This window comes from Sceloporus undulatus, chromosome 1, assembly GCF_019175285.1.
Source record: "Sceloporus undulatus isolate JIND9_A2432 ecotype Alabama chromosome 1, SceUnd_v1.1, whole genome shotgun sequence".
Classification (NCBI taxonomy): domain Eukaryota; kingdom Metazoa; phylum Chordata; class Lepidosauria; order Squamata; family Phrynosomatidae; genus Sceloporus; species Sceloporus undulatus.
The window spans coordinates 226,528,108-226,544,614 of NC_056522.1; the positions used below are offsets into that span (position 1 = coordinate 226,528,108).

The 16,507-nt window shown below is 38.5% G+C and overlaps 1 protein-coding gene across 3 annotated transcripts in view; it reads right to left on the bottom strand.

Annotated features, from left to right (window-relative positions):
* Nucleotides 1-16,507, bottom strand: part of ARHGAP15 (Rho GTPase activating protein 15) — a 558,688-nt gene that overhangs the window by 269,253 nt on the left and 272,928 nt on the right. For all 3 annotated transcript variants that reach the window (XM_042466422.1, XM_042466424.1, XM_042466423.1), the window contains 2 exons: nucleotides 10,641-10,739; nucleotides 8,232-8,337 (listed from right to left, as the gene is read on the bottom strand). In XM_042466422.1, coding sequence (XP_042322356.1) covers nucleotides 8,232-8,337; nucleotides 10,641-10,739 — 205 coding nt within the window. The remainder of the gene's footprint in view (nucleotides 1-8,231; nucleotides 8,338-10,640; nucleotides 10,740-16,507) is intronic.

Genomic DNA, 16,507 nt, shown 5'->3' on the forward strand with positions numbered 1-16,507 from the left:
GGGGAGCCCCCCCCCCCAACTTAATCAGATGCATTAGAAATGCATCTGGACAACAAAGATTCAATGCAGATTCAAGCCAGATAATTTTCACCACCGGAATAACCCTCTACAGTCTGGCTACAAGTCAGCATTCCAGGTAAAGGATATCAGGGGTAAACTATTCACTAACCACATATGTGCATTTCAATTAATATTTTCTTTAAATATCTGAAAAGGAGTGTGAATGGACAAAGAAGTTGATGTTAGTTTTTTTTAAATTCTGCAGATTTGTCTTCTAAAAGTTGTCCTCCTCCTTAGCTGTTTTTCAACTGTGGTAGAAAAGTTATGGAGAACACACACTTGGGTGGGTCAGCTTCCCCCCTTCCCTAAGCAAACAGCATGGAACAATAAGATTAAATAACTCTTTTTCCTTCTGGCTTCAGTTCCAGTCCCAGTGCCAGCCTCCAAGGTTGTTGCAGTTAGAGAGACAAACTGTGAGAAACATACAATTGCATGCAATAATATAACCTGGTCCAAACTGTAAGGACTCTTGCGGACAGTGACCAGGATCCAGCAACTTCAAGAATTTGCCCTTTACACTGTAAATTAATGCAATGTAAGGATTAATGATCAGAAACAATGTGAATAAATCGACAGAAGATGATGAACTTTCAATACATTTGTAGTTTGAAGACAGCTGCATTGTGTGCTATCTTGAAATAGGTTACAGTGTTTGACATTCAGCACTGAAAGTCAGTGTTTGTGGTACCAGTGCCACTATATTTAAATTTGTTTAAAAAAGAATCCAAAATGAAGTTTTAATAAGTCTGTGTTATGTTTTACTTTTCTTCCCTAAAATCAGAATCGTCTTTAGCATTTCAGTGACTTGGTTTGTTTATTGGGGGGGGGGGGAGAGGGAGCATCTTTAGTTTTCAGATAGTAGCCAAAGAGGAGAATATTTCAATTTTAAAAACACCTTTGGAAATGCCCTCATTGCAAATACTGCACATACCGTCTTTGTGCTCTGCAGTCAAACTGGACAATGGAACGACCACCTGTTAACTGCTAACAACATGTCATTACCAGTTCTCATGCCTTTTTAAAGCAATTTTGGCTCTGGCTGCTGATAATTCTGGCGACGATACTGGTGTGAACATTAAGGGCATAGAAAGCCAAAGGCAGAAAACTGACAATACAGTTTGTGCTTTGACTACTAATAAGTAAGCAAATGCTAACATTTTTCTAATTCCACATAATTACTGAGTCTCAAGGGGCCAAAAGAAAATTCCAAATACATATTTTTGAAGCAAGTCAATCTACACCATTCAAAAGTACACAAAGCATCTATCTGTGCACTTTTCACATTGGATTGTATCTACTTCAAAAACAAAGTTTAAGCACGACAGGGACTCCTCATAACTTTCTGAAGTTCAAGTGCTAGGTTGTGTGCTAACTTTATATCATTGGTGGGAACTTGATCTGTCTTCTAAATCATTATTGAAGAGATGTTAGAATTATGATGCCAAGAAGTATAAAAGACAACAACAAATGGTGAGACAGCTTAAGGGCATTCTGCCAAAAAAATGGCAAAGAGGTAGAGGCCCTGGGATTGTATCTCTTCACCATGAGCCATTTATAAATAGAGTTGAACAAAGCATGATAAAGGAAGTTTTAACAAGCTGAAAAGGACTCGGGTTCATATCCTAATATAAGCAAGCTAGCAAAACCTGTGCTTACTACATCAATGAAGACATGCAAAATTACTTTCCTATATATTGTCTCTATTTGGAAGTTCTGTGTACTGTCGATTTATTTAGTTATATCTAAATTAGCTGACATCTCAGGTAGAATGAACTACATATTCCACATGTAGATTTGAAAGCTGGAGGACTCCAAAAATATGTTGTCAGTGGCATCTAGTTTGACACTGCTGTAAAAAAAATGCTAGGCTAGAAGGGATACAGTATTTGATTCATGCCAAATAGTGATTTGCTTCTTGAAACTATCTGCTCCCAAATGGAGTTTCCACTGAACCTGCATGCTCTTCATAGGGATCAGCTGGGATTTTATTACAGATGAGAGCTGACATGGGCCAAAGTCATGTTAAAATTCAACAGTTTTGGTTTTAAATTGTGCAGCAGATCAAGTTGTTACTGTGTACATAATAAATGTAAATAGATTTAATACTAACTGCTTACCCTTAAGAACATAAGAAATGTGGAGTGCTCAACTGTAGCAGTTTGATACCACTTTAACTACCATGCTTCTGTCCTATGAAATTTGTTGTTGAATAAGAAACTTAGAATTCTGTAGTATATTTTCCATATCATCAGAGCTTTCTAGTAGATAATTCTTAAGCCTCTTAAGAATGGTGTGTTCCAACTGCACAATTAAAGCACTTTGATGCCAATGGCATCACTAGGCTTGGCGTGACCCAGTGCAATAACATATGGTGTCAACCCCCCCCACCTCCTCCCTTTCCCCTGCACACAGAATCCTTAGTACAGCCAGCCTCCATATCCAGGGATTCTTTATCCATGGATTCAACCATCCACAACTTGACAATCATTTTTTAAAATATATAAATTCCAAAAAGCAAAATTAGATTTTACTAATTTGTATGAGGGACACCATTACACTATGCTGTTGTATTTGACAGGACTTAAGCATTCACACATTTTGGTATCCACGGGGGTCCTTGAACCAAACCCCAGTATGAGATTAGCAACCTGAATCTTTTAAATTTCTACTGGAACAGAACATGTAGTCCAAACCATGAGGACTGTAAACTTGAAGCTCATTAAATCCCAGTAAAATCAAGCCTTCATTCCAAACCATGAGGATTAGGAACTTAACTCTGATTAAACCTTTATTTGAAACCATGAGTGCTCGAGTCTGAACTCTTATTGCATCCCAGTAAAATAAAACTTTTTTGTTCTGAATCATGAGGACTAGAAATTTTTATCTTAAAAATTCCCAGTAAAATAGAACATTTAGTTGAAACTATGAGGTTGAAACCATGAAGCCTTGTAATTAAGGGGCTGTACAGACTGGCCATTAAGGGCAGCCTGGAGGTGGAATCAGAGTGTGGCTTTCATACAATGCATGGCCTGACTGCACCCCCCAGATGCCATCACAGTGCTCCTCTTGCACTGTGTTTAGATAATGCAGTACCAAAGGATTGCTAAAAACTGCAGCGCTGGCGACTACGGCGCCCTTTCTGTGGCACAGCAAGAAGCCATGGAAAGATGAGATTGGGGCTGCAGCATACAGTTGCTGGGCCCCCGATCTGGCCCTAAAAGGGGCAGCTGCAGGAAGCCCCTTAAGGGGCAGTCTGTACAGCCCTGCAGACCTTATTGAATGAACCTTTATTTGAAACGATGAGAACTCCAGAACATCCAAGGAGTGCAAAAGAGTATGGCTAGGACAAGAATTTTACACAATATAGCTAGGCAGAGCTTTTATCACAATCTATTGTAACATTTCCCTCCAAGATAAAAAATAAATTTTCCCCTGCTGTGTGTTCTCCTCATTGTTCCCCTTCCCAATTTGCATCACTTTGCAACCTACAGGTTCCTAGTGCTTCATCAGCTGTTTCCCAACCACCACCACCTCAAAAAGAGAGAGATTTGTCTTGCAGCAGCCATTTCTTCTAAGAAGTCCCAAGCCCCCAACCTTACTCCATGGCAAGGGCTCCAAAGTGATCCTGAGTTCTTTTTGAATAATGTACTACCCCATTTTGTCCCCAATTTGTTGCTCTCCTCTCCTTGTCTCCTCCCTCATATTTCTGTTGCTCTACCTCCAGATTTCATTGGTCTCCTGTGGGACTCTAGGGGGCCAGGGGGGCATTTTCAGCCAAGCAATGGGGGCCATGCAGTCGGGGGCATTTTCAGCCAGGCAAGCCTCTATGCAGGACTGCTTTCATTTTCTCCCAACTGAGAGAAAAAGAGATTTTGAGCTGCAACAAAGAAACAAAGTTTTATTTCTTATTGTTGTTTCAATATTATGTTAGTAAAGCTTTAAAAATGCTATGATTGTGGACTGAAGTTATTAGTTGCTCATCCCACATTTAAAGCAAGAGGGTCAGAGGTGGCAGTATGTGTGTCTGTGTGTGGTCTTGCATGCACATGGGGATGGTGGGGTTATGGGAGGCACAGCATTTATGTCTTTGGGAGGTTCTGGTTGTGTGTGTGCATGCATCCTTGTGGATGGGGCATGGCAGTGGGTGTGGGGACCACAGTATGCATGAGTGTATTATGCCCAAGAAGACTAAAATGGTGAAAGGTCTGGAAACCATGCCCTATGAGGAATGACTCAGGGAGCTGGGGATGTTTAGCCTGGAGAAGAGAAGGTTAAGAGGTGATATGATGGCCCTGTTTACAAATTTGAAAGGATCTCATATTGAGGAGGGAGCAAGCTTATTTTCTGCTGCTCCAGAGAACAGGACCCAGAACAATGGATGCAAGCTACAGGAAAAGAGATTCCACCTCAGCATTAGGAAGAACTTTCTGACAGTAAGGGCTGTTCGACAGTGGAACACACTCCCTCGGAGAGTGGTGGAGTCTCCTTCCTTAGAGGTCTTTAAGCAGAGGCTAGATGGCCATTTATTTATTTATTTATTAAAGACTGCAGAAGCTATCACTGCTGCCTTCTGTCCAATACTAGCTCCTTTAGAGACTATGGAAAGGAAAGGCAGCCGAAATAAAATCCTTACTTGTAAAAACATATTTAATACTAAAGTCATAATCATTCAGGCCATACTGTTTTGGATTTCTAGGTATGGAGAAAGCTGCCAGGAAGTAAAACATTGTGTTGAAATGTGGTGCAGGTGCAAATACCAAGGACTTTGAAAAGACAAAGGAATAGATAATGGAACAAAAGGGCCTGAACTCTCACTAGAAGTAAAAATGATTAAACTGAGGCTGTTGTACTTTGTACATATCATGATATGATGTGACTCATTGGAAAACACAACAATGCTTGTTAAAGTGGAAGGCAGCAGGAAAAGAGAGAGACTGTGAGGTCATTGACTTTTCTTGAGATGAATCTTCTCCAAAGAGCTACTTGTGACAAGACTCAATCAAAGAAACCATGGCCTTGACTCTGCAAAAGCCCAGGTGGGCTGTTGATAATAGGATAATTTGGAGAGATCTCCTGTCAGCCTGATGGCAAATCTGAATTTGATTTTTAAAAAATAATAAAGTGGGAGAAAGTATTCTAGACCAGTGGTCCCCAAACAGGGTCCTTTAAGAGATTTTAGATTTCAGCTCCCAGCCATATTGGCCAATAGTCTGGGATTCTGGGAGCTGAAGTCCAAAATCCTTTAAAGAGTACAGTTTGGGGACCACTGCTCTAGACTGTAGTGGGAGCTAGATGGCCAATTCAGGTAGAGGCTTCAGGCTGAGGGTGCTTGGCAAGACAAGAAGAGTGGACCTTATCACACGAGGCATATCGCACTGGAATCATGGCCCAAATGTTTGAGAAGCACGGAGGTGGGATCGCCAGTCGTGCTTCTGAAGTGTCACTGTTCTTCCATCAATAAATTGTTCATGGAGCAGTCATTTTTGTAATAACGAGATCTTCCGTTATGCAAAATATGGCTTCTCCATGAATGACTTGTTGACGAAAGCACAGCAAAATGCCTTCAAGGATGCTTCAGAAGAGCAATCAGTGATCCCACCTCTGAGCTTCTGAAATGTTTGGGCCATGATTCTAGTGCAGTAAGTGCCTCATGTGATAAGGGCCCTTATGCCTTAGATTGGCACTGGGTCACACTTTCGGATGTTTAAACATATCTGGAGTTTTCTCTACCATCCTCATCCTTCTCGGCCTATTCTTTCTCTGGTTGGCTGTACTTATATGTGTGGGTCTCTCTCTCTCTCTCTCTCTCTCACACACACACACACATACAGCTGCAGTAATTATGTCAGTGTAATTCAGACTGCAATGCCTTCCAACTTCCCCACCTACTTTTGTGGGCTACCATTTTGTTCCCCTAAAGGTGGCCATGATTAAAGTGCTTCTTAAAATCAAATGCTACATGGTCAGCTATAATGATCCCAGCCGAAGTTGAGCAGACCAGAACTCGGCCAGTACCTGGAAAACCAGTTCAGAACATTTCTCCCTAGAGTCAATCATATCAGTGACTTTGCATACACACACACACACACACACGAGAGAGAGAGAGAGAGAGAGAGACAGAGACAGAGACAGAGACAGACAGAGACAGAGACAGAGAGACAGAGAGAACAGAGATATATCCAGTGGCATTGCTGGGGTAGGTGTTACCCAGAGGAACAAACTGCCTTGCCCTCCCCCCAGCTAGCAGCCCACCCAGACTGCTGCTGAGGGGGGTGTCACTGCACCCTCCAGAATGCCAATTCAGGGCCTGGCATGGCTGCTGTCTGAGTAGCTGCACCAGACTTTGAAGGCACCTCCCCTCCAGTGGCTGCCACTTCTGAGGGGAATGGTGCTGCTATCTCTGGAGGTCCTGTTTAGGTCTGGTATCATTGCTGGGAAACTGGGAAAGGGAGGCAACACCCTTTTTCACTCACCCAGTAGCTGCACCAGTACTTTCACTCACCCAGTGTATCACTCCAGATGCATCACCCACTTATCCCAATGACTCTTCTGGATATATCACTAAATACAGTGCACCTTACACAGAAGCTGTGTGGAGAGAATAACAATGGTGTGTGCACCTGTGATGCGCACATGCCGCACTGCCCAAACACGCACCCCATTATTTCCTATGGGGCTTGAGCATAGGCGGATTTCCCCTTACACGGGAGGACCCACTGTAACACCAGCAGAAAGAGCATAGGTGGCTTAGACTCTGCATGCCTAGCTTGTGATATATACACTATGTAAAAGTGACATAAATGGGATCATAAAGAAGACATCCCAGTATTATTCTTTATTTTATCTTTTGGGGCGGGGGGGGGGGGATGTTGTAGAGTATGTATTTGTTTTCCTTCTTCCTCAGACCAAATCTCTCACACTCAGTTCAGGCTGCATTTCAGGGATTTAAACTTCTAGCTACTTCAAATAAACCAATACAATGCTCCCAAGTTATGATGCTATCCATCCAATTTATAATCCCTTAGAACTTTATAATGTAAAGGTAATATAACATGTGAAATCCAACATTATTTGATTCAATGTGAGTCAACTGAATAAAGGATAGGGAGGGTTAGAGTGGTGTAGTGTTTAGCATGCTGGAGTAGGACTCTGGAGATGAGAGTTCAAATCCCCATTCAGCCATGGAAACCCACTGGGTGACCTTGGGCAGGTGACACTCTCTCAGTCTTAGAGAAAAACAATGGCAACCCTTCTCTGAAGAAATCTTGCCAAAAAACAAAAACCCTGTGACAGGTTCACAGCAGGGTCTCAATAAGTTGGAAACAACTTGAAAGCAGCTATTTCATCAAATATCGTAAAATGTGGGTTGCACTGTCCTAACAAGTTCCATTTTTATTCCCTCGGTCATACTTCTAGAATCTTGGATCATTTAATTCAGCTGAATGGTTAGAAAATCAGTATTTCAGACACAGAAAACTACTTCTACACCCAGTTAAAACTATGGAATTTATTTATTTCTACATGATGTGGTGATGGCAGCCAATGTAGATATCTTTAAAGGGGATTAAACAGATTTATGATGGATAAGCATGCCATTTATGAGAATTATTATCTCCTATGTCTTTCCTCCACAATGCCTCTGAAATTAAGACAGTGAGCCACAATAGCAGAAGGAGCCTATTGCTCGCATGTTGTGCTTGTGGGCTTCCCAGAGACATATGGTTGGCCAATATAGGGAACAGGATTCTGGGTTAGTTTCATCATGGTTTTTCTTCTATTCTTTTTAGCTGTCTAAATTCATTTTATGAGCTGTTTTGGGCCATTTTCTTAAATAAACAATGGTTTCTGATTTTCCTGCTTATTCGAGAGAAGTCACAAGCAAATGCAAGCCATGTACCAGTATGACATATGTAGACATCTTGCACACACAGTCATTTGTATTTTAAGTCCAAATGATATATCAGCTGTCTCAATCAGTTTTAAGTACCAGTTTTAAGCTTCTCTCATTGGTTCCATGTGCATGTACTACGAAAAAAAAGGTATTCCAATGTATTCCATTGTGTTCTTACACAAAAGTTTTAGATGTCCTCCAAATCACTCAATAATCCAAACTGTATTACAGCAATCCATAAGACTTAATATATTTTTAAATATACTTAATAGGAACTTACTTAAAGATCTTCTGTTTTCTGGCTTTGGTTCCTTGGAATCAGTGTCAAAACTGTTCAACAATTCAGAACTAGAAGATCTTGGAATCTTGAATTCGTTTTTCCTTGACTTAAACCAGGAAAAAAAAAAGATAATAACTACTATGTTTTAACAAGTTTTTGACACAAACTACTGAAATGCAACAGAAAACTAAAATACACAAATTCTATATGGCAAAAGAAATAGAAAAGCATAATACAAAATATGCTTAGCATAATGTTGTAATAATTATTATAGTTTAACATGTTGTTTCTGCAAATTAAAAAAAAATGGAATATCCAGCACACACATTTGGAGGTACTGATCAGTAAGGAATTTTCACAAGTCAATAAATTTAGAACAAACTGCTTAATATACATACAGTACAGTTCTGCAATCCTAATCACTTTAAAATCAAATTTTACTAGAACTTTTGAGCTCAGGCTTCACTGTAGTTTTCTGGATTCAATGAATTATTTGTTTAGGGTTTTGTTTTTTAGGTAACAAGGTTTTGTTTACTTGCTACCTCTAAGCTAATAATTTCTGTTGCATTTTGTTTACAGATATTTGCACTGATTCTGGGACTATCACCATGCACACTTACCTGTGAGCAAGCTCAACAGAATATAGTGGGATATATTTTCAAGACATAGGAGAAAGTTGTAAATTAATGTATTGTATTGCTTATGTGTGTTTTTCAAGATTAACATGTATGCTGAATCCAAACTTAGATTTGGGTTACGGCTGTCCATGTTATTCAGGTACAGAATAATTGAAAGCAAGAACATTTTCTTTATAGCACATTGTATGCCATAATTCCTCTGAAGAGCTAGAGTCTAGATATATAGACCTGTTACAGATTGCCAAAATAAAGCTGCTTCGGGTCACTTTGGAGGTATGCTATTTAAATGATGCATGGGTCCTAAGAGTCCGGAGGTCGCGCCAAAGCCACACTCCATTCCTAAGCACTGGAGTGCAGCTTTGGTGCAGCTTCCGGATTCTTAGCATGCATGCATCATTTAAACAGCATACCTCCAAAGAGACCCGAAGCAGCTTTATTTTGGCAGTCTGTAACAGGCCATAGTAACTTATTATGTTACCCATTCAGCCACACTCTCTCACACACATTATTTCCTCAAACATCCTTATGAAGCAAATTCCAACTGCTACATTGCACTGATGTATATAAGAACAGATGTTGCAAACTTTCATTCTGATCCATGGGTAACTGTTCTAAATATAGATGATTCCATCCATTATTAAATATAAAGTCAAGATTTCTATGTGCCAAGGTATGAAAACAATGTTTAATCTATTGCAATGAATAAGGGAAGCACCATGGAGAATGTTCTATGCTTGCATTTCAGCAAGTGGAAGTAATTCAAAATAATGGCAAGAAAGTTTATGTCCTATTGAACAACCCCATTGGCAGGCCTACCGGCATCTTAAACTAATACTTGTATACTAACAATAGATGTGCAATCATATACTTATCTACTCAAAAGAAGCCCCATTAAATTCAATAGAACTTACTCCCCAATAAATGTATGTAGGATCACTCCTTAAGTTATTCAAAGCTTAGATTGTCCTGAAAGATTGTAGCAACTGTTTTAAAAAGTAATTATTATAATCCTGTAGTACTGTTACAACATTTTCACTTTCAAAGTGCTTTATAATTTCTATCTTATACAATTGTCCATTAGTGCTTTAAAAGAAGTGGCTAGATCACACTTTAAAATGCCAACAGTCTCAGCAAGGTCTAATTAAAAAACCAGAGAACAATTGTGTCACAAACCAAAAAGGATATATATTCTACATAAAGACTTGGAGCATAATTAGAAAAAAGGGAAATGTAGAATTTATACTTTATGTGGAGAACAGAAGAAGGAATAAACAGAAATTGGGAGGGAGGACAATTAAAATAGCTGTAAGAAAATACAAATATAAAAGACCAAAGAGATAGAAATAACAGATATTAAAATATTTGCTAGTATTATTCTGACAAATTTATAAATGAAAATGCACAAAAGGTTCATATGTATTAATAGTCCTATCAAAGATTGTATAAATAGAAAAAAGTAAGAATCTATTCATTCTGAAGCTCTTGTGTGGTTTTACGACACCCATAGTAAATTATCATTGTCATTATTTCACAACAATAATTGTATCATTCTGTTTTTGGATAGAATCAAATCTGAATCTAGCCTCCCTGTTTCTCTGGCATGTTAAAAAGTAGATAAGTGTATCAGTTCATATTAAAAAGTGTGTGTGTGCATTTTTTTCTTCTAAAAATCTTAGATGTGGAAGCACATGAGGCTTGCATCACTGCAGAGCAGTTGCAAAAATTAAATAAAAATAAATAATTAAAAGGAACAGCTAAAATAAATACATACCAGTCTCTCGATTGCATTTTTGATAGCATGGAACCATTCTAAGATGACAAAATCAATATCTGATTGAAGAAGGACCTCATTTCCTGATACTGTTGTGATCTAAATGACAGGGGGAAATCAGATCTAAGTGAAACAGATTTTCAGTTTCATACAAAACAATTTGGAAAAGCATTTTCCATAGATTTTTTAAAAAATGAAGTTAATTATTTCACACACACACACATGCAAAAGTCTTGCTGTTTTTCTTACAAACTGAAAATTCAGACACAAATATAAGAACACTTTGAATAAAATATGGTCAGAAATAAAAGACAAATGTTAGACAGATCTATTTTCAAACCTGTTGGCATGACTTTCCAGCTACTACTTTCAGTTATTCTGCATTGCTCTATAACCATATTGTGAACCATAAGTGAAATTTCTGGGCAAATTTGGAGGTTCAGGCAGAATGTTCAACAAAATTGAAGGAAAGCAGAAACAGTTTTGCTTATACCATTTCCCCCAAACTTTGCTTCCAAATTATCCAAAAGATGAATCCCGAGATATTCTTGGACATTAGGTCCAGAAGGGGATCTGCAGAGATGAATACCATAAATGTGAACCCTTCAGAACCTTGATTTCTAAAATATATCAAATACACACACACACACAAACACACAATATTGCATTGTTCTGCACTGTCCATTTTCTTCAGTCACCTGGTCATATAATACAGTATTTATTAAAAACATGTACACTTCCTTCTTTAATCTTGCACTTAGTGTCCCCTCCTCCAGAACAGTACCAGAGTAAAGCACATATTAATACATTCTATACACTGAACTACTTTGCATTAAATGTTTTGGTTTAAGTATCTTTCTCTGCCATTGACACAATGAATTGAAAACTTCAGCATTTCTCTTGTTGGATCCTTCTAACTATTATATATTCCTAGATTGGTTCTAATGGTTGTTCTCAACTTTTGATCCTCCAGATGCATTGTATCTCAGCTTTCAGATGTTTCAGCCAGCAATGGTGCAGGATCCTGGGAGCTGCAGTCCAAAACATCTGAAAGGTCAAGGCTGAGAACCACTGCTCTAAAAAAAACCTTTATGGGACCTAAAACATTGATGAGAAAGATCTTTCCCCACTTTGACATCTACAATAATGGCTCTTGCCAGAAGTAGGAGTACTAGAAAGTGTTGTATGCTTTATGATACCAACATCCTTCCATATTCCAACCTTAAAGCTCTTTCTTTGGGAAATGTATTTTATTTATTTATTTATTTATTTATTTAGGTATTTATACCCCGCCCTTCAGCCCTAATGGCTCTCAGGGTGGCTTACAATTATTATTTTTAATCAGACAGTTCCCTGCCCTCAGGCTTACAATCTAAAAGACATGAAACAAAAGGAGAAGGGAATGGTGGAGGGAAAGGGAAGGAGGTCCAGTGGTTCTTCTCTCCCTCTGAGGCTTGGACCAAGGCAGATGGATTGGAGGGAGGGCTCTTCCTTCTTCCAGGCTAGTCCTGATGGAGTCGGATTCCCAAATGATTCCCAAATGAGAAATTGTTCCCATAAAACTCTAAGGAACATTACAAAAGTTACTGTAAATTAGTTTCATAAAAAGGAAGTGGGTGTGCATCTGTCAACTTATGGCAACCCCATGGATTTCAAAATGTTTTCTTTGGCAAGGAATACGCAGGGGTGTTTCCTCTGACTTATAGCCTACAGCACTTGGTATTTGTTGGCGGTCTCCCATTCAATTACTAACCAGGGCTAGCAGTGTTTAGCTTCCACATACATACTATTAAAATAGCCTTTCAATGCTTCTATCTCTTTAACTTTTATAAAGTCATGCAGAATGGAGAATAAAGGCTTGAAAAACCCTTCCACAGTATAAGTAACAGCTACATGGGGTAACATGATTACAACATTTAATATGTTGATGGAAACAATTTTAGAGGTGGGTCTATATTTAAAAATATTTGCACTTTTAAAAAACAGAATTGCTGTTTGCCATTATTCTTTCAAAATCCCCCCTGTTCATGGTTGGACAGTGAAGATGGAATTAGGACTACACTTAACTGGGAATATATACAGTATCAGCCTACATGGATCTTCAAATACTTAATGGTACCTGCAAAACAACAACACAAGGAATATATATAATTCTACAGGAAATAATCACCTCACCCAATTCAAGTAAGTGAACCTCCAAAATAACCTCCTGTTGGTTATTTCAAGGGATCACATATATTTTTAAGAATGAAAAATCTCAGATGTTGGCAAGTGGTTGAGACCTAAATAAAAAGATTCCCTGATATTCTATAAGCGTGAGAAATCTGCATATTGTTAGCTTTCATAGTGTTTTACAATACTGTGATATTCTGGAACAAGAAACACATTTTACAGAGATGTGACAAGTTTTGTGAGTGTTCCTGTTTCAGCAACAGTACAAATGTAATTAACTGATGGAGCCTATCTCTAAGACTTTTCAAGTTTACAAATTGTGTTTGGGCAGGTTTCAGTTTTTTATATAGTACTGCAGAGGTATTAATGTGCACAGAGACATGAATTAGACTAAACACAATGGTCAATCCAATCTAGTACATCTCTTCCAGTACAAACAAACCACCACTCAAATTATTACAAGAAATCATATTTTCAAAGTAAAAACAACACACATAATTAGAGCGACTTTATTTTGAAGGCTTAAGAAGGAAGCAACATAGTTCACTCTTCCATTGAGTAAATTTCAGCTTTATTAAAACACAAGTATTGCAGTATTGCATAAACATTTGTACCCTTATGATATGTAAAAGAGATACTTCAGTGCTAACAAGACCAAAGCAACATTCGTTTTGAAAGTGCCTTTGTCTTAATGTGCTGTTTGTAATAATCATCTATAATCGGTGATGTATGAATATATCAGCAAAAGTAGATCATAGAACAGGGAGAAGTGAATTCATTCAGTATATTTTCTGTTTGAGATACAGTTCAAGTCCCTTTCTGTGTAATCCTTAGAGTTACGAGACAGTTTCAAGAAGACTGCTACTGCTCTCTACAGTTTAAATGCATCCACTTCTTAATTACAGTCAGTAATTGACTTTGTTTCATTTTGTCCTATACATTCAGAGGAAAGGAGTTCCAAATGCTTCAGTCTGGTGCATTACATTACACTCTAGGTTTTCTAACAATTGCTAGCATATTAGGTAGCTAGGTGACTGACAGAGAGATGCCCACATGATACACACCCACACACATGCAATCATCCTATTTTGAAATCCTGATTAAAAGTTGTCTGAAGGAATTGTTAAAAATATATTTGCATTTCTAACAACATGTTAAAGACCATTTGGGAGTTTAGTTCCATACTAGACATTTCAGAGAAAGCTGTTCTAAATACTCTGATGGGGTGAATAAGCTGGGACAGAGTGAAATAATATGGGTAGTAGAGAAGCAAGATATTAACCAGAACAAATCATTCAGCACTTCCTCTGATGTTTGGTTTCACTGATATGTTAGTGTGTAGTCTGCTTTTGCTCACTCACTTTCCCTTCCCTATTTCAGAGGGAGTGAAGAGAAGCATAATCACAATGATAGGAAATTCACAGGGAGTCATACCATGGTTACCTTGGGCAGTGACTGTGATTCATTTCTTAGTCCTGAACCTAACAAGAGGAATCAGACATCCTCAACTAGCTAAATGTATGCTTCTGAAAAGCCCATCACTAAAACACAAGGGAAATGGTCCTCTCTCCAGGAACCTTATCGCACACACAATTTTAAACATTTTGGGGACTGAAAGAGGATGCTCGTGTGTGTGCGCGTCCGGCAGAAAACGGAGTTTATTGCACATGAAGACGTCCTCCAAGAGGCCCCATTCCATCCCCCGGTGCGCACCTGTTCGCGTCCAGTCCTGATGGGCATGATTTTTGCCTGATGGACTACCTTCCGTCAGCGAAAATTGGCGCCTGTCAGGACTGGATGGGAACGGGTGCACACCGGGGGACAGAACGGGGCCTCTTGGAGGACATCTTCGTGTGCGATAAACTCCGTTTTCTGCCGGACACGCGTGCACACGAGCGTCCTCTTTCAGTCCCCAAAACATTTAAAATTGTGTGTGTGATAAGGTTCCTTGTTATTACTCAGCAACTGGTATCCCAAGGAACTCATTTGTGCTACGATGAACAGGCAAACAGTGTTCTTTCTTAGGTAGCCTCTGTCCTTTGCAGTGGCTGTACAGTGTTTGAAAGGAGTCTTCTGAAGATTTTTTTGCCTCCTGTCATCCTCATCTTCTAACAGACAACGTGTACTTTGTGCAACACAGAGTATGTGTACAAAATTATGTGATGCAAATAAATTAAGAAACTGAAGCTTATATGTCCATTTTGACCTAAGTCTAACTGCTAGTGTCAAACAGAGAAGAGCTTCTGAATCAATTACTGAATGGCGAGTCAATACCTTTTTGAATCCCATTGCTTCAATGGATCAACTTTAGTTGGGACCAGCTATTAGATTTGGGCCTTTGTGCAATTTATTCTGCTTTGCAAACTGTGTGGAAGCAACAAAGTTTATAAAGTTACCCCAGCCCAATTACCATAATGAAAATACTTTGAAGGCTTTATTACTTTGTGAGATCTTGTGCCATTAGACATTATCTATGTGCCTTTCAATTTGCTTTTTCAACCTTAAGGACTGAACATCTATTTTTAAAAGGAAGAGAACTGAATTATGTACAATTATGGACTTAGCATTTGCAAAGTATACTTCTAGAATAATTATTAATACACCAATAATTAAGACAACCACAGTAAAGACAGTACAAAACAGGGTTAGGATTGAAATACATGTTACATTTAGCACATTTTATACTGTTTAAGATCCCTACCATAAATTAAGCAAATATGATCCCAGGCTCTACTGGGACCAGGATGGTCTGAGGGGATTAAATCTTCCCTGCAATCTGGTTTATATTTTAATGTCAATGTCAGTGTGACCACATTGAATGTTATTTTATAGATTCTCTCCCTATTGCTTTTTTTTTTAAAGATAGGTTTCCGTTGGCAATGGAATTTTGTTCTAAAGTCTCCTTGTATCTCTGTGTGTTAAAATTTAAAAACACATTGGAGGACTGGATCAGACCTCAACAGATGAACACCTGTGGTAACTGAATCCCCAAAACATTTCCTTTTTTAATCCCAATGCCTCAGTTTCCCTGAGGAAAGAGGGGGGAAATTAATTTGTTATTATAGTGTTCTCCCAAGAAACAGCTTTTATCTCAAAACTGTTTTAATTTTGTTCTTCTTTTGCAATTATTAATTTGATGTTTTTCCATATGAACATTTAAACCCCTCTTTCGCTCCTGCTAATCCTACTCCAGGTGAGAGCTGTTCACACGTAAGGATCTGAAACTGCATGTTACATACTTAACATTTATTTTGTCTTTAGAAAGTTTGTAGAGACAGTGAGTTGATTCCCTTAGCCTCACCTTCACACTCAAATTCCTTCTCTGACAGTTTTTTTTCCAAATCAAATTCTTCTTGACTACAAAGTCCTAACTTTTTTTTTAGTAAGGCGAGATCAATAATTAGTTTTATTTGCATAGTATCGTTACATGGACCACCAGTTAAAAATAAACACATGCAAAGCTCATTGCAGCAAGACTTGTCCACACCCTGGATGAGCAGAAATGGGGTCTAATTAAAATAAAGTTTTGAGACATAGAATCATTTCATTAATTTGTTTTCTAGACTCCTTAGTCATTTAATTAATTTGGTTTGGAATTACATTTGAGTTAAGCTAACATAAAGATAGGGATTTGGCAGTTTTTAAAACCTGTCAAAAACATATGTATTGTTATAAGCAATACACAATTTCCCTGA